Source organism: Helianthus annuus, chromosome 4, assembly GCF_002127325.2.
Source record: "Helianthus annuus cultivar XRQ/B chromosome 4, HanXRQr2.0-SUNRISE, whole genome shotgun sequence".
NCBI lineage: Eukaryota > Viridiplantae > Streptophyta > Magnoliopsida > Asterales > Asteraceae > Helianthus > Helianthus annuus.
Window position 1 is genome coordinate 20,838,505 of NC_035436.2, and position 22,070 is coordinate 20,860,574.

At 41.0% G+C, this 22,070-nt stretch overlaps 1 protein-coding gene across 1 annotated transcript; it reads left to right on the top strand.

The window, feature by feature from the left end:
- Window positions 1–816: 816 nt before the first annotated feature.
- On the top strand, window positions 817–14,670 carry LOC110866725. The gene is made up of 3 exons (XM_022115868.1): window positions 817–960; window positions 1,595–2,938; window positions 14,086–14,670. Exons 1-3 carry the CDS (start codon window positions 817–819, stop codon window positions 14,668–14,670), a joined length of 2,073 nt encoding a protein of 690 aa, XP_021971560.1.
- Window positions 14,671–22,070: the final 7,400 nt, after the last annotated feature.

Sequence of the window (22,070 nt, forward strand, 5' to 3'; positions counted from 1 at the left end):
GATTTGGTTAGACGTTGAGGATAAACCGGTATTAAAAGCTCTTGTGTCCTTGGACGACCTCGGTATCTTACCAACACTATACTACGTCCACGATGGGTGCACTTGCCCATATGTGTGTTTAGTGTTAGTAAATATCGTGTTTTATAAATTTAAAACTTGGTTAAAAGTGTAAAAAGGGGCTTAAATATATATCAAAATTATATACACACCAACACACATCAATATTTTTGTGTTTTGTTTGGTTGAGAGATATGAATTAAAATTACTAAAAAGATTGGTTTGATTGATTGATGACTAACAACTAACAATTGAAAAATGTAAATAACGATTCAAACAAGATAGAGAAAACAAGGTTCACACCCGGTTCGGTAATTGCATTCCTAGGGTTCCTACACGTTTTAAGATTGATTCAATTGCAAACACGACTAACGAGTTTAGTATTACACGGCTTAGGTGCCAAGAGCTATCAACGTTACAAAGAACGGACCACAATGCACTTCGTTACCAAGAACATGTAAACTCTAACCTAGATAAGGCATAATTGCACATAAACATTTCATAAAGTCAAATTTAATCTTCACTCGACAGTTTATGAATTCAATACAAATGCAAGACAATTGTCATAAGTTTCAAATCAAGAAGCAATTTGTCACAAAATCAATCCAAGAACAATGTTTAAACCCTAGACTTACAATTAACCTACACCGGGGTGAAACCTCTTAGAAATTAGCCGCTCATGATCGAAGAAGCTTGATCACCGGATGTTGGAAACATGAATTGGATCATTGCGAAGCTTGAAGGTGGATGGATGGATGAATGGTAGGGTTTTGGATGAGTGATGATGGTGAATGGATGATTGGATTGATGGATTGGAGGATTGATGGAGCTAGGGTTTCGAATCAAGAAGATGATTGTGAATTGTTCTTGATTCGGGTTGTAGAGAGGATGATAGATGGAATGGTAGGTGAATAATAATGGTAATTGGCTCCAAGGTGAAGTTCAAACCTCCAAGAATTGTGTAACTCCCGAATTGATGTCCCACCAACCCTTTTTTGATTGTTCCAAGCTCCCAAAAGAACAAAATCGCGTCGTCAGTATTTGGGAGCCGTCGCCGACGGCCTGAAGCCCCGTCGGCGACGGTGCTTGCTTCTCCATTTTTGGCCGACGTGCTATGTTGCTGCCTACGGACAAATCTTGGCGACGGAATTGTGTGCAAACCGTCGGCGACGGCCCATAAGGGCGTCGGCGACGGTGCCCAGAAGTTGGGTTTTTTGTTTCGTCCATTTCTTGAGCCCGGTTGATCCGTTTCACATCCCGGTGGTCCGGTTTTCGACCCGGTGACCCGTAAAGCTCCCGAAAAGCTCCTTAAACTCTATCAAACCTGCAAAACACATTCTTGACTAAAAGTAGGCTATTCGAAACTAAAACTTACGTAAAAACATTAAGTTAAACAATAACGAGCACCGGTTTACAACCACGTATTAATAGGCTTGGGAAGATTGAATTTCCTAAGTTTGATGGGAATGAAGTAGAGGACTGGATTTGCAAATGTGAGCATTTTTTTGAAGTGAACGATACTCCTGAAACATTCAAGGTGAGATATGCTGCTATTAATCTTGATGGAAAAGCTATGAAATGGCATGCTGCTTTTGTTAAACAGTTAACTAAACCAATAACAAATGTTGCTTGGTTTGAATATTCTAGTAGTATTGTTGAAAGTTTTTCTACGAATCAATTCAATGATCCTATGGGAATTCTGACTTCTACTATTCAAAGTGGTGAATTAGAAGAGTTTTGTGAGAGGTTTGATGAAAATTTGTTGAGAGTTAACATTTGTGAAGAGTATGTTGTTAGTATATTCTTGAATGGCCTTAAACCAGATTTGGCTGGTTTAGTAAGGATGTTTGAACCAAAAACAATGAAAGAAGCCTATAAATGCTCAAAGAAACAAGACATGGCCAATAAGAATTTATCAAGAACCAAATCCTATTCAAACCACTCCAGTAAATTCTACCCAAGTCCTACACCTGTATCAGCCAATAAACCAAACACTATACCCTTTTCAACTTATAAACCTAATACAACTCATTCATCAAATATGAAACCACCAGTCAATACCAATCATTTACCCTTATTACCCACACCACCAACTAATCAAAGGCTGACCAACAACAATAAAAACAGATTGAATCTACCCAACAAAGAGATGGAGGCCAAAAGATTGAGAGGGGAATGTTTTTGGTGCCCAGAAAAGTTCTCATCCACTCATAAATGTCCTAACAAACAACTTTATGTACTAGAAATAGAGGATGAGGATGAGGGTGTTGATGCTGAATGTCAAGATGCAGTAGATACTATGATTGATACAACAACAAATGACCCTCTTATTTCTATCCATGCATTGACTGGGGTACCATCTTTTTCTACCATGCAAGTGGTTGGTAACATTGGTACCAAAACCTTACATATTCTCACAGATTTAGGATCTACACATAATTTTTTGGACGAAAAGTTGGCCCACAAACTTGACTGCAAAGTAGAAGAAATTGGTCCTATGAGAGTTGGTGTAGCCAATGGTCTTCCTCTGTTATGCACAAAAATCTGCAAGAATTTTGAATGGCAAATGCAAGGGCTGTGGTTCAATGCAGATGTATTGGTCATTCCTTTGGCCAGTTATGATATGGTGTTAGGAATTCAGTGGTTGTTACCTTTAGGGGATATTATATGGAATTTTAAGGAACTTACAATGCAGTTTAAAGTGGGGAACAAGTCTTATATTCTCAAGGGCAGTCAAAACAATAAGTTGTCATTTTGCTCATTGGAAGTGATGCATGAGTTATTGACATCAGAAAGGCAGGTGGTACAAGGTCACATCTACAGTCTTAAGGTGGATGAACAAAAAGACCAATTCCAGCACAAAACTGTAATCTCTAACAATGTAAGTGTCACACCCCAACCGATGGCGGAATCATCGGGGCATGGCAATGAGCGAAACAGATTGTTCAGAAGTTTTCATAACAACTATCTATATAATCCAGTTAAAGATACGTCCCATACCGTATCCCGAATAAACAAATACATTATTACAGAGGACATCCAAACAAGTAGTTCTGTTCCGACAACTCAGATTTAAGTTAATACAAAACATAAATATTGTTTAAATGCTCCTAAAGACCCAACCTGACAAGATCTACAGACAACTATGCCCTAGTTGCTTGTTCCTGACAGACAACTATTTGTTGGGGGCCTCTAAAGCTTTATTCTAGCTTCACTTCCCTAGCAAGCGAATATATTAAACACCTGTCACATACGTTAAAATAAAGTCAATACATAAAATGTAAAGGTGAGCATACAAGTTTAATAATAGCATATAGAGTTCGAATAGTTTACGCATAACCAGCACGTACACAGAGGGAAATGATGCATGTTAATTATCGACATGGATCTATCGATACCAACGACTGCGGGTTGACTGTCCGAGACAGTTCGCAATACATGATTACCACCGTAATCCATGCAAGTAATTGTCCTTAACAACCCCCGTGAGATCGGGTGCTGAGTCCAAACTATAGTACTACGTTGCAAAGGCAGGTAGACAGTATTCCACGTGTAAACATAACAACAAGCATACATTTAGTCACGTAATACATGCAATCGGTTAGCGTTCAAGTAGTTTGAATAGTGTGTTCGATTGTGATTTTGATAGGTAACGTATGTAACACCCAAAAGTGCTAAAGCAAAAAGGGATTCGAGTATACTCACAGTGGTTGATTATGGATTGAAGGGAGCACTGAGAGTAGGGTTAGCCTGAATAGTTCGATAGTATAACGATGAGTAACGCGAAAAATGCAAACAAGTGTAAATGGATCGAATAGCCTGGTCGATCGAACAGCAGGTTCGATCGAACGGGCTGTTCGTCTGGTTTGAAGGTCCGTTTGAACAGTCCTGTTCAATCGGCCGGTAGGCTCGATCGGCTGGACCATTCGAGTGGATTGTTTCTTCCTCTGAGAAGGATGTGTTTGTGTATGATGGTTTGAACTTTTGAAGTTTTCCTTGTAGCATTTGAGAACACTGAAGTGTTCTTACCTTTCAGGTCGATCGATCGAACGGTCTGTTCGATCGGCCGGCTTAGCCGATCAGTTAGGAACTTCAGAAGTGATCCTCAGCAGGATGTCACTCGATCGAACCGCATGCTCGATCGGGTGGCACTCCATACTACGAACGAGTTGTAAAATCGATTAAGTGTTGAAGCATAGTATCTCATGATCCGAAGAGTAATGTTTACCAGTCGAGTAGTATATTCGATCGAACACCACCTCGTCAATAGCATACTTCATGAAGTTTGAAAGTGTGGGACCATGTGCTAGCCGATCGGCTGGCCCGGTTGATCGGCTGGTATGTCCGATCGGCTGGGCTGTTCGTTCGAACATCCTAGCCGTTCGACCAGCAATTCTGACCTGGTCGGCCTTTCGTCTACCACTTGGCTGTTTTGATTGTTTTGATATGATTTCAAGGTATTGTGACAGTGAGTTAAACCATAGAACGTGGGTTCTTACTTGCTTCACCGGTTCGGACAGGAATCTCCCAAGTCCGGCTGGTGAATTGTTCGGAACGGTAGTTTGATGTTTAACCCGAAAATGTTAAGATTCTTCCAAATCTTAGTTTGTTTATGTGGAAATCGGTTAGATATAAGCTATTCATGGTTGAATGAGGCCAAGGTATGATGTTCTTCAAGAACACCATGATGACATCATCCAAGAACACTTAGATCTTGGTGATTTCACGGTTAGAATTCAAGTTTTGAAAGATAGAAAGGTGTAGAATCGTGTAATGATAAAAAACGTACAAGAATTAGAGTGAAAACTTACCGGAGTTGAGAGAAATCTGAGAAAAGGTGAAGAACAAGGGCTGGTTCGGTCAGAGCTTTCCAAAAGTAGAAAGAGTGACAATGACAGGCTATTTATAGGCCTCCCAAAGAGGAAAGTGTCAACCGATCGGCCAGGATCTACGATCGAATGGCCTGCTCGATCGAACAGCCTGTTCGATCGGCTGGCCTGTTCGATCAGGATGCTTCCTGTTCGATCAGCAACCCTTTTCGAATGTTTCGCGACGGTTTTCGATATTTCGATTTCGATGGACGATGATACGAATACGGTAGAGTTCCTAGTCAAATTACTTTCAGTCCCAACTACTATATCCAACATACAATCATCTATAATTCACGTTTCGATGTCGGTTTCGATTGAGTTTGATTGCTTTTCGAGTTTCGATTCGAGTTTCGATTGAGTACCATACAAAACATAAAGTAAACACTCACAAGTAACACATAAGGCACACACACACGTAAGTATTACCACACCAGTTTCGCATAGTTCGAGTCTCGAGTTCGATTGATGAGTCGATTAACTTGATTATTGATTGATTAACTTTATCGCATTGTTACTTCCTACTATTCACAGTCGTAAATCAGTCGCATTGATTAAACACTCGATCATTTTATTTAGACAACACTTACTCCACATAATACAAAAAGTAAAAGAAACATTAACAGCCAAAGAAGTCAAAGTTGAATTGGACTTTGACTTTGACTTTGACATTCGAAAACACGGGGTGTTACAGCCTCCCCTTGTTTAGGGAATTTCGTCCCGAAATTAGGCTGAGAGCTGCGCATCACCGTGATTTACCAATTTGATGATTCAGATCTATTTAAACAACTGCGGGTACTTGGCCTTCATGTCGCTTTCGAGTTCCCAAGTGAACTCCGCGCCTCGTTTGCCTTCCCATCGAACTTTCACGATAGGGATGCGTGATCGCCTGAGTTGCTTGGTTTGGCGATCCATGATTTCGACAGGCTTTTCCACGAAGTGTAAGGTTTCGTTGACCTGAAGATCGTCGAGTGGTACGATTAGATCATGATCAGCAAGGCATTTTCGGAGGTTAGACACATGGAAAGTCGGGTGGACGTTATTGAGTTCCTCCGGTAGTTCGAGTCTGTAGGCGACTTTTCCGATCCTTTCCAGAATCTTAAAAGGTCCCACATATCGAGGCGCTAGTTTCCCTTTCTTGTCGAATCGGACTACACCCTTCCAAGGGGATACCTTTAGGAGTACGTAGTCGCCAACGTCAAATTCAAGGGGCTTGCGTCTTCTATCCGCGTAACTTTTCTGCCTATTTCGAGCTTTTACCAAGTTGTCTCTAATCTGGAGGATTTTGTCAGTCGTTTCTTGTAGTATCTCGGGACCGGTTAATTGCGAATGACCGATCTCGTGCCACACAATAGGCGAACGACATCTCCTTCCATATAAGGCCTCGAAGGGTACCATTTGGATGCTGGCATGATAGCTGTTATTATATGAGAATTCGACTAGTGGCAGGTGTTTGTTCCAACTACCACCAAAATCTATGACACACGCCCGGAGCATGTCTTCAAGAGTACGGATAGTTCTTTCAGTCTGTCCGTCGGTTTGTGGGTGGAATGCAGTACTCAGATTAAGCGACGTACCAAGAGCCGCTTGAAAAGTTTCCCACAATCGAGAGGTAAACCGAGCATCACGGTCAGAGATGATGTCGCGAGGCGTACCATGATTGCAAATGATCTCGTCGGTGTAGATTTGGGCTAGTCGTTTCACCTTGTAGTCTTCTCGTATTGGCAAGAAGTGGGCTGATTTGGTCAGACGATCAACTATAACCCAAATGCTGTCATGACCTGATGGCGTGGGCGGGAGTTTTGTTATGAAATCCATAGCTATACTCTCCCACTTCCATATAGGTATCGGCGGTTGTTCGAGTAAGCTAGAAGGTCTTTGATGTTCAGCCTTGACTCTTGCGCAGGTTAAGCAACTTCTAACATAAAGAGCAATATCCCGTTTCATGCCCGGCCACCAGTACTTATAGCGCAGGTCCTGGTACATCTTATCAGCACTGAGATGAATAGAATATCGGGATTTCTGGGCTTCATTCATGATAATGTTTCGCAGATCAGTTCGTCTAGGAATCCAGATTTGATCCAGGTAATAGAATATCCCATCTGCCTTGCTTACAAGCTGAGCTCCATCGTGGTAGATCCTTTCTTTCTTCAAGGTGCGTTCATTAAAACACGCATGCTGGGCTTCGCGGATGAGGGCTTCGAGATTATGCTGGGCTTGAACGTTTCGGATACTGAGCACATAACTCTTTCTGCTGAGCGCGTCGGCAACCACATTTGCCTTGCCTGGGTGGTAACGAATCTCACAATCGTAATCGTTGAGGAGTTCCACCCATCGGCGTTGATGCATATTAAGTTCCCTCTGATTGAAGATGTGTTGTAAACTCATGTGATCAGTGTAGATTGTACACTTAGTGCCGTACAGGTAGTGTCGCCAAATCTTCAATGCAAAGACAACCGCGCCTTGCTCGAGGTCATGGGTTGTATAGTTCTTCTCATGGATCTTGAGCTGACGAGATGCGTAAGCTATAACCTTGTCTCGCTGCATGAGAACACAACCTAGACCAAGGTTGGAAGCATCACAGTAGACAATGAAATCGTCGTTTCCGTCGGGCAGCGTGAGAATAGGAGCGTTGCACAGCATGTGCTTGAGGGTTTGAAAGGCAGTCTCTTGTGCGTTTCCCCACACAAAAGGCTTGTCTTTATGAGTAAGGGCGGTAAGCCGCACAGCGATCTTGGAAAATCCTTCAATAAATCGTCGATAATAGCCCGCTAGTCCAAGAAAAGAACGAACTTCAGACGGGTTCTTGGGCGTAATCCAACTTTTGACGGCTTCAATCTTCGCGGGATCGACGTGTATTCCCTGACTATTCACAATGTGACCCAGAAACTGAACCTCCTCTAACCAGAATTCACACTTAGAGAACTTGGCGTAGAGTTGGTTCCCCTGAAGTAACTCGAGAACCAAACGTAGATGTTGCGCGTGTTCGGTCTTCGATTTGGAATAGATCAAGACATCGTCAATGAACACGATGACGAAACGGTCTAAGAAGGGCTTACACACGCGATTCATCAGGTCCATAAAGACCGCGGGTGCGTTAGTTAGACCAAAAGGCATAACAACGAATTCATAATGGCCATATCGGGTTCGAAAAGCGGTTTTGGGGATGTCTTCCTCTTGAATCCGCAATTGATGGTAGCCTGAACGCAGATCGATCTTCGAGAAACATTGGCACCTTGCAGCTGATCAAATAGGTCGTCGATTCGAGGCAAAGGGTATCGGTTCTTAATGGTTAACTTATTCAACTCCCGATAGTCGATACACATCCGGAACGACCCAACCTTCTTTTTGACGAAAAGGACTGGTGCGCCCCAAGGAGAGGTGCTCGGGCGAATAAAGCCTTTTTTCAAGTAATTCCTGGAGTTGATTCGAGAGTTCCCGCATTTCGGATGGAGCGAGTCGATACGGAGCTTTGGCAACGGGGTTAGCTCCAGGAATAAGGTCAATACGAAAGTCGATATCACGACTTGGCGGTAGTCCAGGAAGATCATCAGGGAACACCTGAGGAAATTCACGAATCACTGGAACGTCTTTGACTTCAACCTTCTTTTTCTTTTCCTTCTCCGCTACTACAATGTTGGCCAAGAAGGCTCGGTATTCCTTGCGGAGATACTTGCTGGCTTGAACGCATGACATGAGCTTGAGACCTTTCGACGCAGTTTCACCGTACACACATAGCAAATCACCATTCGCGAGCGAGAATCGAGTCATCTTTTCAAAGCACACAACTTCAGCATGGTTTTCGCGAAGAAAGTCCATGCCTACTATGACGTCGAAACTTCTGAGTTGCATTGGAATAAGGTCGATTGGAAAGATGTGATTGTTGAGCTCCAGAGTACAATCACGGAGAACAGAGTTAACGGCGACAGTTCTTCCAGTAACGACTTCGACTTCGAATGACGAGGACAGATAAGAGCGCATACGACTAAGGAGCTTCTCGAATTCAAACGACACAAAGCAGTTATCGGCTCCAGTATCAAACAAACACGATGCGTAAATACCATTCACAAGGAACGTACCATTAACCACGTTGTTATCCGCCTGAGCCTGACGGACATTGATGTTGAAGGTTCGAGGATGGGCTGCTTGCTGCTGTTGCTAAGGCTACTGTTGTTGCTGCTGGGGCTCTTGCTTAACCACCTTGTTCGGGCACCTGTTTGCAAAGTGGTTAGGATCACCACATGCAAAGCAGACTCGAGCATTGACTGCAGGTGCTTGAGCTGCTGGTTGGCCTTGAGGGGCGGGGAGTAGAGCTTGGTTGACAGTAGCTTGCACTGGGGCTTGACGGGGACCAAAACGACAGTTCGCAGTGAAATGACCGTAAAGGTTGCAGTGAGCGCAAAAACGGCAGGATAGACCCACTGGATGATGATGATACGAGCATGTCGGGCAGAGCGGGTGAGGGCCTGTGTATGCACGCTTCGCTGGCGGTGCATTGATCACTGGAGCTGAGCGGTGGTGCTGTTGCTGCTGAGCTGGTACAGCTTGTAGAGGAGCAGCAGTTGTTGCGGCAGCACAACTCTTGTTGCTGGAGCTGTTGTTATTGTGCTTCTTCTTTCTTCTTGATGACTTGGAGGATTGAGCAGTGGCGGTGTCGGTGGATGCTGTTGCGGTGGCTTGGTGCAGAGACTTGGGTTGCTTATCCCAAAAGCCAGACTTCACTCGCTTGTCATTGATCTCAGCGGCGAGTAGGTAAGTATCTTTAATCGTTGCTGGCTTGGCGGCGTGAACAAAGTCGGCTACACAGTCGGGCAGAGCTCGGATGTACTTCTTGATGGTTTGGTCTGGGGTCTTGACCTGATCGGGACATATGATGCTAAGCTGCTTGAAGCGAGTTGTGAGAGCTGCGTTGTCTCCATCCTTCTGCTTGATGGTCCAAAACTCGTCCTCCAGCTTTTGGCGTTCATGAGAAGGGCAGAATTCATCGATCATAATTGCCTTCAACTCCTCCCATGTTAGCTCGTAAGCTGCATCATTTCCGCACTTGTTCCGTTCGGCTGTCCACCAGTCTAGAGCACGGGACTGGAAGACGCCTGTAGCATTGAGAGTGCGGAGATTTTCAGGACATCCGCTTTGGCGCAGAGTGACTTCGACTGAGTCGAACCAATGGAACATGGCAGTAGGGCCATCTTCTCCGGTGAACTCTTTGGGTCCGCATGCTTTGAACTGCTTGAAACTGAAAGCAGCCTTGTTTGCATCTTTGGGAGCGTCTGTTCGCGATTCTTCAGACGACTTGCTGGCGTTTTCATAAACGTTGCTCACAGCCTTTGCTACACTTTTGGCGATGATGGCGGCGAGAAGCTTGTCCCTCTTCTCCTGACGAGTCAGGTGGTGTCGGGATCCAGACGACGACATGGTCTGCAACAGACATCGTCACAGGACTCAACGCAACGAAATCGAATCTCACCTCACACGTCTAGACTACTAAAGCTTAGGAACACGTCAAATCACACAATAAACACGTAGGCACATAACCACAGGTTCACGTAATCACAGAAGCACATAGGCACGTACAGCACAGAGTCACATAAACACAGAAGCTCACATAGGCATTTAATCACAGAGGCAGTTAAGCACGCAATTCTCCTATAAGCACACAGAGTATTCTGACTGCCTCAAGATCCTATCATTCAAAGCTTGCGTGTTGTTCGTATATAGCACATCGAGTAGTTTCGTACAATTGTATAGCATGCCGAGTATAGTATAGCGTATATCGCTTCATAGTGTCGCCTAGGTTTGTAGCGACTTGTGACCGTTTTGAGATAGAAGAGCAATGCGAGTCGTGTGTGTCGATCAAAGTGGTAGCAAAAATCGAGCGAATCATCAAAATAAAACACATAAACAGGTAAACACACATAAAACATATAAAAATCAATGAATCATCAGAGTCTACGGTTGCGGGCTCAGAATCGAAACACATGAAATCGAGAAATAGATTGTCTGCGGCTACTAGACATCGACTACCCAAAGCGATTCGACTATTCGCAGTAGACTTGTCGTCACTTTTTGACTTTCGGGATCGCGTTTCTTCCTTGTTTTAGCAAAATTTGAGGAAGTTGAGCAGATAATTTGGTCGAGAGTTTGGGGTTTCCACACCTATTCCCGATGAATAATCTCCTCATTTGTGAATAAATTACAGCCGGAACAAATAATTTAGTCGAGAGTTTTGAGGCTTTCACACCTAATCTTGACCAAATTACTCGTTCGGCGTCAGATGGTGAGGTGATAGCTGTGTAGTGCAAAGCAAGAAATATGAGGCATATAGGCTTGGTCTGTTGGTTCCTAACTATAGTCTAGGTCTCTAAGACAGCGACCCGGACTAGGTCGTGTCTAGCCTAATTCCCTATAGTTATGGCTCTGATACCAATCTGTCACACCCCAACCGATGGCGGAATCATCGGGGCATGGCACTGAGCGAAACAGATTGTTCAGAAGTTTCCATAACAACTATCTATGTAATCCAGCTAAAGATACGTCCCATACCGTATCCCGAATAAACAAATACATTATTACAGAGGACATCCAAACAAGTAGTTCTGTTCCGACAACTCAGATTTAAGTTAATACAAAACATAAATATTGTTCAAATGCTCCTAAAGACCCAACCTGACAAGATCTACAGACAACTATGCCCTAGTTGCTTGTTCCTGACAGACAACTATTTGTTGGGGGCCTCTAAAGTTTTATTCTAGCTTCACTTCCATAGCAAGCGAATATATTAAACACCTGTCACATACGTTAAAATAAAGTCAATACATAAAATGTAAAGGTGAGCATACAAGTTTAATAATAGCATATAGAGTTCGAATAGTTTACGCATAACCAGCACGTACACAGAGGGAAATGATGCATGTTAATTATCGACATGGATCTATCGATACCAACGACTGCGGGTTGACTGTCCGAGACAGTTCGCAATACATGATTACTACCGTAATCCATGCAAGTAATTGTCCTTAACAACCCCCGTGAGATCGGGTGCTGAGTCCAAACTATAGTACTACGTTGCTAAGGCAGGTAGACAGCATTCCACGTGTAAACATAACAACAAGCATACATTTAGTCACGTAATACATGCAGTCGGTTAGCGTTCAAGTAGTTTGAATAGTGTGTTCGATTGTGATTTTGATAGGTAACGTATGTAACACCCAAAAGTGCTAAAGCAAAAAGGGATTCGAGTATACTCACAGTGGTTGATTATGGATTGAAGGGAGCGCTGAGAGTAGGGTTAGCCTGAATAGTTCGATAGCATAGCGATGAGTAACGCGGAAAATGCAAACAAGTGTAAATGGATCGAATAGCCTGGTCGATCGAACAGCAGGTTCGATCGAACGGGCTGTTCGTCCGGTTTGAAGGTCCGTTTGAACAGTCCTGTTCGATCGGCCGGTAGGCTCGATCGGCTGGACCATTCGAGTGGATTGTTTCTTCCTCTGAGAAGGATGTGTTTGTGTATGATGGTTTGAACTTTTGAAGTTTTCGTTGTAGCATTTGAGAACACTGAAGTGTTCTTACCTTTCAGGTCGATCGATCGAACGGTCTGTTCGATCGGCCGGCTTAGCCGATAAGTTAGGAACTTCAGAAGTGATCCTCAGCAGGATGTCACTCGATCGAACCGCATGCTGGATCGGGTGGCACTCCATACTACGAACGAGTTGTAAAATCGATTAAGTGTTGAAGCATAGTATCTCATGATCCGAAGAGTAATGTTTACTAGTCGAGTAGTATATTCGATCGAACATCACCTCGTCAATAGCATACTTCATGAAGTTTGAAAGTGTGGGACCATGTGCTAGCCGATCGGCTGGCCCGGTCGATCGGCTGGTATGTCCGATCGGCTGGGCTGTTCGTTCGAACAGCCTAGCCGTTCGGCCAGCAATTCTGACCTGGTCGGCCTTTCGTCTACCACTTGGCTGTTGTGATTGTTTTGATATGATTTCAAGGTATTGTGACAGCGAGTTAAACCATAGAACGTGGGTTCTTACTTGCTTTACCGGTTCAGACAGGAATCACCCAAGTCCGGTCGCTGAATTGTTCGGAACGGTAGTTTGATGTTTAACCCGAAAATGTTAAGATTTTTGCAAATCTTAGTTTGTTTATGTGAAAATCGGTTAGATATAAGCTATTCATGGTTCAATGAGGCCAAGGTATGATGTTCTTCAAGAACACCATGATGACATCATCCAAGAACACTTAGATCTTGGTGATTTCACGGTTAGAATTCAAGTTTTGAAAGATAGAAAGGTGTAGAATCGTGTAATGATAAAAAAACATACAAGAATTAGAGTGAAAACTTACCGGAGTTGAGAGAAATCTGAGAAAAGGTGAAGAACAAGGGCTGGTTCGGTCAGAGCTTTCCAAAAGTAGAAAGAGTGACAATGACAGGGCTATTTATAGGCCTCCCAAAGAGGAAAGTGTCAACCGATCGGCCAGGATCTCCGATCGAATGGCCTGCTCGATCGAACAGCCTGTTCGATCGGCTGGCCTGTTCGATCAGGATGCTTCCTGTTCGATCAGCAACCCTTTTCGAATGTTTCGCGACGGTTTTCGATATTTCGATTTCGATGGACGATGATACGAATACGGTAGAGTTCCTAGTCAAATTACTTTCAGTCCCAACTACTATATCTAACATACAATCATCTATAATTCACGTTTCGATGTCGGTTTCGATTGAGTTTGATTGTTTTTCGAGTTTCGATTCGAGTTTCGATTCGAGTTTCGATTGATTCGATTGAGTACCATACAAAACATAAAGTAAACACTCACAAGTAACACATAAGGCACACACACACGTAGGTATTACCACACCAGTTTCGCATAGTTCGAGTCTCGAGTTCGATTGATGAGTCGATTAACTTGATTATTGATTGATTAACTTTATCGCATTGTTACTTCCTACTATTCACAGTCGTAAATCGGTCGCATTGATTATACACTCGATCATTTTATTTAGACAACACTTACTCCACATAATACAAAAAGTAAAAGAAACATTAACAGCCAAAGAAGTCAAAGTTGAATTGGACTTTGACTTTGACTTTGACATTCGAAAACACGGGGTGTTACACTAAGTGCTAAAGCCATTGATTGTTTGTTAAAGGAATTTGATGATGTGTTTGAAATACCTAAGTCATTACCACCTCATAGGGCTTATGATCATAGAATAGTGCTTAAGGATGAGAATGTTACTATCTCTCAAAAGCCTTATAGATATCAAGTGGCACAAAAAGATATCATTGAGAATATGACTAAGGAACTTTTGGATTCAGGGGTGATAAGGGGAAGTACAAGTCCATTTGCTGCTCCTGTAGTTTTAGTAAAAAAGAAAGATGGAAGTTGGCGAATGTGTATAGACTATAGGAAATTAAATGATGCAACAGTTAAAAATGGGTTCCCAATCCCCTTAATTGAAGATTTGTTGGATGAGCTTGGGGAAGCCACTGTTTTTTCGAAGCTGGACCACAGATCAGGGTATCATCAGATTAGAATGTGCCCTGATGATGTTCATAAGACGACTTTTAAGACTCATGAAAGACACTTTGAGTTTTTGGTAATGCCATTTGGTCTGACCAATGCTCCAACAACCTTCCAAGCCCTTATGAACCATACCTGCAAACCTTTATTGAGAAAATCAGTTTTGGTTTTCTTTGATGACATTCTGGTCTATAGCAAGAACCTTAAATAGCATTTGGATCATTTAAGGGAAGTGTTGGTCATTTTAAGAAAGAATCAATTATATGCTAAGCTGTCTAAGTGTTCTTTTGGGGGTGGGTCTGTGGAATACATGGGTCATATTATCTCTAACAAGGGGGTAGCAACTAATCCGAAAAAAAATAGAAGCAATACAGAAATGGCTGATGCCTACAACAGTTAAACAGCTCAGAGGGTTCTTAGGGTTATCAGGGTATTACAGGAGGTTTATCAAATCATATGATATTTTGGCTAAGCCTCTCACTAATTTGTTAAGGAAGGACAGTTTTGTTTGGTCAGAAGAGGCTACTGCAGCTTTTTATAGATTGAAGCAGGCTTTATGCACTCCACCAATGCTGGCTTTACCTGACTTCAATAAATCTTTTGTGCTGGAAACAGTTGCCTCAGCTTTGGGCATTGGAGCTGTTTTAATGCAAGAAGGGCACCCATTGGCCTTTATAAGCAAAGCCCTTTCACCTAATAGCAGGTACTGTCTGTATATGAGAAAGAACTTCTGGCCATCTTATTTGCTGTCAAACAATGACATCATTATCTTCTCTCAGGGCATTTGGTCATTAAAACGGATCAAAGGAGCTTAAAATACCTCCTTGAACAGAAGCTGACAACACCCTTACAACATGCTTGGTTGTCTAAATTGTTGGGTTTTGATTATGAGATTGTGTATAAGCAAGGGGTTGAGAATAAAGTGGCTGATGCTTTATCTAGAGTACAAGGTCAAGTTCTGTAGTTCTGTGTATGGCATCATTAAACACTTTGGATCCTACATTGTTGGCTAAGTTGAAGGAGTCTTGGCTCAATGATTCTCATATAGGACCTAAGTTGAAACAACTACAAGAAGGTAAGGATGTCCCTAAATACAAATGGAATGTTATAGTTTTGACAAAGAAGGGTAAAATAGTGGTGGGCAAGGATAAGGACCTACAACAGGAGATTATCTCTATGTGTCATGATTCTGCAATGGGGGGTCACTCTGGGGTTCATGCAACAGTCCAGAGAATTAAAGGGATGTTTACATGGAAAGGGTTGAATAAGCATGTCAGGCAAAACATTAGGCAATGTCACATTTGTCAAAAGTCTAAATCAGAAAATGTGGCCTATCTGGGGCTGTTGCAGCCTTTACCAATCCCAAAGCATATATTTTCTGATATTTCTATGGATTTTATAAGTGGTCTTCCTAAGATACAAGGGAAAAAAATCTATTTTGGTGGTGGTGGACAGGTTGACAAAGTATGCTCATTTTGTTCCTATTACTCATCCATATTCAGCTGAAACTATAGCCCAAGTGTTCTTAGATCACATTTTTAAACTGCATGGGTGGCCTTAAACAATTGTCTTTGATAGAGATCCTGTTTTTCTTAGTCAATTCTGGAAGGAGTTCACAAAATTACAGGGAATTGATCTTGCAATGTCTACTTCTTATCATCCCTAGTCTGATGGCTAGACTGAAGTGGTTAACAGGTGTCTCGAAGCATATTTGAGGTGTATGACCCTCACTCATCAAACCAGCTGGTTGAAGTGGTTATAACACCAACTATTATTCTTCCCTCAACATGACTCCATTTCAGGCATTGTATGGTTATCCACCTCCTCTTTTTATTCCATACATTCCTAGAGACTGTCATATTAAGTCTATGGATCAGTTTTTTTTTTGTGAAAGGGAACAAGTGATGAAACAATTAAAAGATTCTTTAATAAAGGCACAACACCGTATGAAGTAACAGGCAGACAAACATAGGACTGAAAGGGAGTTTGAAAAGGGGGATTTTGTTTACTTAAAATTACATCCCTACAGTCAAAATTCATTGAGAATGACTAAACACAACAAGCTTGGACCAAAGTTTTTTGGGCCATTCATGATTACGGAAAGAGTGGGGAAAGTGGCTTACAGGTTGGATTTGCCAGAAGAAGCTCAGATTCATCCGGTATTCCATGTCTCACTGCTTAAATTAGCTAAAGGAAATGTTTCGGAAGTCATTCCTTTACCCAATCAGCCTAGGTTTCAATTCGTACCTGCAGTAGTGTTGGAAAGGAGAACAATTAAAAAGAGAAATTGGGTTGGTGTCGAGGTGTTGATAAAATGGAAGGATTTACCTTTACATGAGGCTTCGTGGGAGGATTTGGAAGAAATGCAGCTGAGGTTCCCAGAGTTTGAATTTGAATTTTGGGGACAAAATTCTTAAAGGGGGAAGTTTTATTGTGGATAAAATGGAAGGTCAGGGACCATTATTGTAATAAATAGTATTCAAGGGTTAAAAGTGTAAAATTGTAGTTAGTTGGTTAATAGTTGTTAAATACCGTTAATGACAGTGAATGAAAGTTAGTTTTGGGTTGTGAATTTTGTTGTGTCTTCTCCCTATCTTCTTCTTCCCCTGTTCTTTGTTCTTCTTCTCCGCCATTGTTGACCACCATAACCCCCACTCGTATCATGGTTGCTCAACCGGTCTCACAAGTACCAAAATCCTTACAAGGTTGTAAAAGGTTGGAATAACAACTAAATCTAGAATTTTGTTTACGAATATTATCGTCAAATTCGTAATATACTTATCACATGAGCCATTCATGTAATTTACACTATTTAATATGTAATAAGTAAATACATGGAAAATGACTATACATAAAGATATTTTACGTCATCAATGTTAAAATATAAACAGTGTAACATGATATACGTGTTTGGTGGGGTTAATGGCATGCGAGTACGAAGTTGACAAGCTATTTATTTTATCCATTAATTTTTGGGGAATTGGCCTGTAATAATCCCACCTAGACCTTATTGGCCAGTAATAATCTCACCTCAGAATATTCCCCCCACCAGTCCCACCTTTCACCTATTTTTCCTACAGTGGTCCCCCGTTAAAAAAACCTAACGGAGTTAAGCTTTTTTCCAAATTACAAACAGATTTTTTAGGGCTTTTGATCAGAACGATGATACGAGTTCATTGATGTAAAACTTACTTCGAAATGGTGCTCCAAGTGACTTGATTTTAGTTAATTGGAAATTTAAACACCCGAATTGAAGCGTCGTTTTCATCGTTTGGAGCACCGTTTCGAGGCAAGTTTTACATCAATGGACTCGTATCGTCGTTCTAATCAAAAGCCCTAAAAAATCTGTTTGTAATTTTGAGAAAAGCATAACTCCGTTAAGTTTTTTTAACTGGGGACCATTGTAGGAAAAATAGCTTAAAGGTGGGACTGGTGGGGGGAATATTCTGAGGTGGGATTATTAATGGCCAATAAGGTCTAGGTGAGATTATTACAGGCCAATTTCCCTTAATTTTTTAATTTTCATATTTTCTTTTAGTTTCATGTATGTTTGTTTATCTATTAAATAAATGATTGGATAAGGAACACGGCAAGAAAATTTGTTCACTTAATTATTTATGTTTGTTCATTTGTTGATTAGTTAAACTTAAACACACGAATATGAACAACTTTTGTAATCATTCGCTCTGTTCGTTTACAACCCTATAGGAAACTAGTCCTCTTTGTTTATGCTCATCCGTTGCATATCATTCATCAGAGTTCCATCATAGTAATACCTCACCAGTCACTTTTCTTGATCACGCCCTCACGTTTACATTTGATCTCCACTTTTATAAGTTCAGGTTTTGCAATCAGCTTTGATTATGTGGTGATTTGTTGTTCTTTTGGCGCACTAGGGCTTGTTAGTTTTCTGGTCCAAGCTAACAAGAGGTTTTCAAGCGAAGCATGAAGAGATCCCGTTTAGCTCTGTTTGTCAGAAATAATCTGTTGATGTGGCCTAATAGATCATTTGAGTAACGTTACCAATATGAAATAACTAGTCACCGACAATTACTTGATGGTAGTAATTATAAATATTGATTAGTTCAAGAGGCAACTATGATTTCCTTTTAGGTATATTTAATTGAGAATGCATTGAGTTTTATAACATATCACTACTCAATTCATGATCATCATTTATTGATCCTTACTATTGATTTACAAGTGATGTAAAACTCATAGGAGAACACCATAACGAGAATTATGGCTTCATCTTTCTCTTCAAATATAACCATCCCTACAAGTATGTTTTTCTAGTTTGATATTTATGTTTATGTTTTTATTTGATTGATTATGTTTGGGATTCTATAATTTTGACCTATTATTAAGAATATAATCAACATTTATTCACTTAATTAACAACCAAGCAAACCCTGATAAAAGAGAATGAAAAAAGTGCAAAAGAGAAAACATTTAGGGAAATTGTTTTTTTTAAAGGTAAGAATCTTTAACTTGTTGTGAGAGAGATCTCTCATCCTCTTAAATAGAGGGCCCTAACCTTACTCTAGCCAGACTATGTTGTCTTAACCAGGTCCACGCTGGCGTCAGAGTTTGGCTAACGGCGTTCCCGGGAAACCATACCACCCACTTCCAGTGACAGGGGCTTGCGCCACCACAAGAGAGAATCTCTTTTGGCGTAACGCACGGTGGACTAAAACCCGGGGTGGCTCGGACTCGAACTCTTGACATACGGTCTGGGAGAACTAGCCTTCATTGCCTTCAGTGCCTGCTGAAGTGCAAGCCGAATGAGCCATTAGCTTTGGACCACCAACTTTTAGGGCCTCTCATCTTGGATTTTTTTTTTCATATATATAATCTATATTTGATATATTTGGGCTTGTGCTGATTGTTTTGGGTTAACTAAATGAAAGGGAAAGCAAACAAAAGAAGGTGGTAGTTGTGTTTGCTTGTAGGCCGAAAAGTCAAACTTAATTATCCTAGTTTTGCCTAATTTGCTTGCTATTATATTAGTTGATTTTGCTTGAAGGTAATCGTTGTTAAAACTATTGATTTTGAGTGATAATTTATGGCCCTAATTTGCTAATAGTTAAACACTTGATTCTGTTGATGTTGTTAAACGCTAGTTTATAGCTAAATAATTAAGCACTTGATATGGAAAAGGGCCTCAAAATTTTATTTTGCTTTAGGCCATCAAAAACATTGAGCCGGCCCTGATTGTCTTTATCCACCAAATATGACACTAGTGAGGATTGAACTTGGATCTCTAAGAAGAACGCAAGTCTTTCCGACCACTAGACCACAAGTGATGGATTTTAGAGAAATTGTTGGTGTATGTTTTTCACAATAGCAAATATCACATAAAATTAACTAACTCCTTTTTTCTTACAAAGGTACCACAACGTAAAACTAATGTGAATAGAACAATTAATATGCTCTCAGATCGGCATAATAATAAAAAGGGTAAATTACATTTTTCGTCCTTTTTGTTTGTAGCGGGTTGTAATGGATGACTTTTAACTTTAATAATTACAGTCACAGTCCTTTATTTACAAAATCTGTTACACCTTAGATCCTTTGACCCTAACCTGGTTAAAACTTTCAGTTAAGTGAGGTCGTGTGCAACCCATGTAACCCATGTAAGCAAAACAGTCATTTAATAAAAAAAAAATTCAAAATTTAAAAGTTATAAACCTAAACAATTATCATCATCTCCCCACTCCCCTATACTCTATCTCTCTCCCCAATACATAAGGTCCACTAGAAGAGACTAGGGCTGTTCAAATTGCTCGGCGCTCGACGCTCGTTCGATGCTCGCTCGGAAAAAGCTCGAAATTTGCTCGTTCGATTCAGCTCGATTAAAAAAATGCTCGGTTCGGATCGGCTCGGTTTGTAAACGAACCGAGCACGAGCAAAGGTCCGCTCAGTTCGGTTCGGCTCGGTTGGCTCGATTTATCTTTTAATATATATATATACATATATATATTTGTGTTTGTGTGTGTATCATTTTTAATGAAATGACTAGAAACCAACATTAATAATGTTTGGTCCAAGATCCAAATAGAGCTCATTTAAGTAATTAGAATTGAAATCCAATACCAATAGTCTATTATCCAATACTTAAATGTCCATTTGAATAATTGAGTCAAAATTTCAAATACTAAAATGTGAAACATCGATCAATACTCAAGTTAAAACCCGCCATTTGATTCAGAAGTGCAAGACCCTGGTCAAAACCCCCATTGGCCATCGTTATTCGATTTCTCCATCGCCACTCGCCAAGACACCAACTCGCAAGGGTTTAGCTTCAATCGATCCATTCAATTTCAAACTTCCGATAGAACAAGGGTATGTTTCAATCGGTCGACGATTTATCTTCCCGCTTAGTTAATCTCGATAGAACTAGTTGAGTGTTTTTGTATTCCTGGTTATTTGTTAAAATTTTTACTTGTGTTCTATTGGACGAAACTACACTTTATTCTAATAACTAGCACTCCCATCGTCACTTTCTTTGTTTATTCTGCAACGCTCGATACTCGCTCGACGTTCGTTCGAAAAATGCTCGGATCGAAAGACGCTCGTTCGACTTTGGCTCGGTTGAAAAAACGCTCGATTCGGTTCGGATCGGTTTGTAAATGAACCGAGCACGAGCAATGCTCCGATCGGTTCGGTTCGGTTCGGCTCGGCTCGTGAACAGCCCTAGAAGAGACATATCTGCACTGTTCTTGCCCCCTTATTAAACAATAGAAAACAAACACTTCAAATTAGAATACGATATCTAAATCTAAAAGTGAAAGTGATAGTTTGGCTAAGCTTTTTGAAACAACTTATTGATATATTGGTTTTCTGGAAAAGTCAGTATGAAGTGACTTATTGATTTATTGGTTTTTTCCCCTCACATACACCCTCATTGCCAAACATCATTTTGGAGCTTATGACTTTTCAAAAAGCCAATAAGTCAATAAGTTGTTTCAAAAAGCTTAGCCAAACATGTCCGAAGTCCCACCAAACAGAAACCCTAACGGTTCTAACATCCTCTGAATTTCTTCTTGAATGTGAATGGTAGGAGGATGGGGAGTCTGGTGATAAGGTTGAGAAATGGGAGATTCCGACGAGTGTTGTTTCATGTTTGGGATTGAAGAAGGGTGAGGGTGGTGTACGGCGGAAAAGGGAGCGTGAAGTTTCGTCGATATTCTTCCGTCATGCTCCGACAGAGACTCCGAAATCGAAAATTCCGTCGATGGAGGTTCAACATAAAACTGAATTCAAACTCCTTGATAGTTGTAGAAGTAGTATGTAGAGAGAGATGTACAAAAAAATGTGTCAATTTGGAATAATCCAAAATTGACATATTTTAAATTAATTGATCAAATTGATTTTTTGTTTCAAATTTATAAAATCAGATAAACCAGAAAGAATGACAATAAAAGTAAAAAATGAAACTAATGAACCTTCAAATTGACTTTTGAACTTATTTTTTTTTATCAATTTGAATCTTTACTAAAAAAACTTATTTGATTGAATTGACTTGTTCAATCTCGACGATTGAACATAAATAGGGTATTATGAGTTCGAGCAAGCCGCTATGGTGAAATCGGTAGACACGCTGCTCTT

Coding starts and splice junctions, on each gene's coding strand:
- LOC110866725 (XM_022115868.1), top strand. CDS start 817: ATGGTAGGGTTTTGGATGAGTGATGATGGTGAATGGATGATTGGATTG. Junction 961..1,594: donor AGAGGATGATAGATGGAATG/GTAGGTGAATAA, acceptor GAAACATTCAAG/GTGAGATATGCTGCTATTAA. Junction 2,939..14,085: donor AAACTGTAATCTCTAACAAT/GTAAGTGTCACA, acceptor TGTTTGTTAAAG/GAATTTGATGATGTGTTTGA.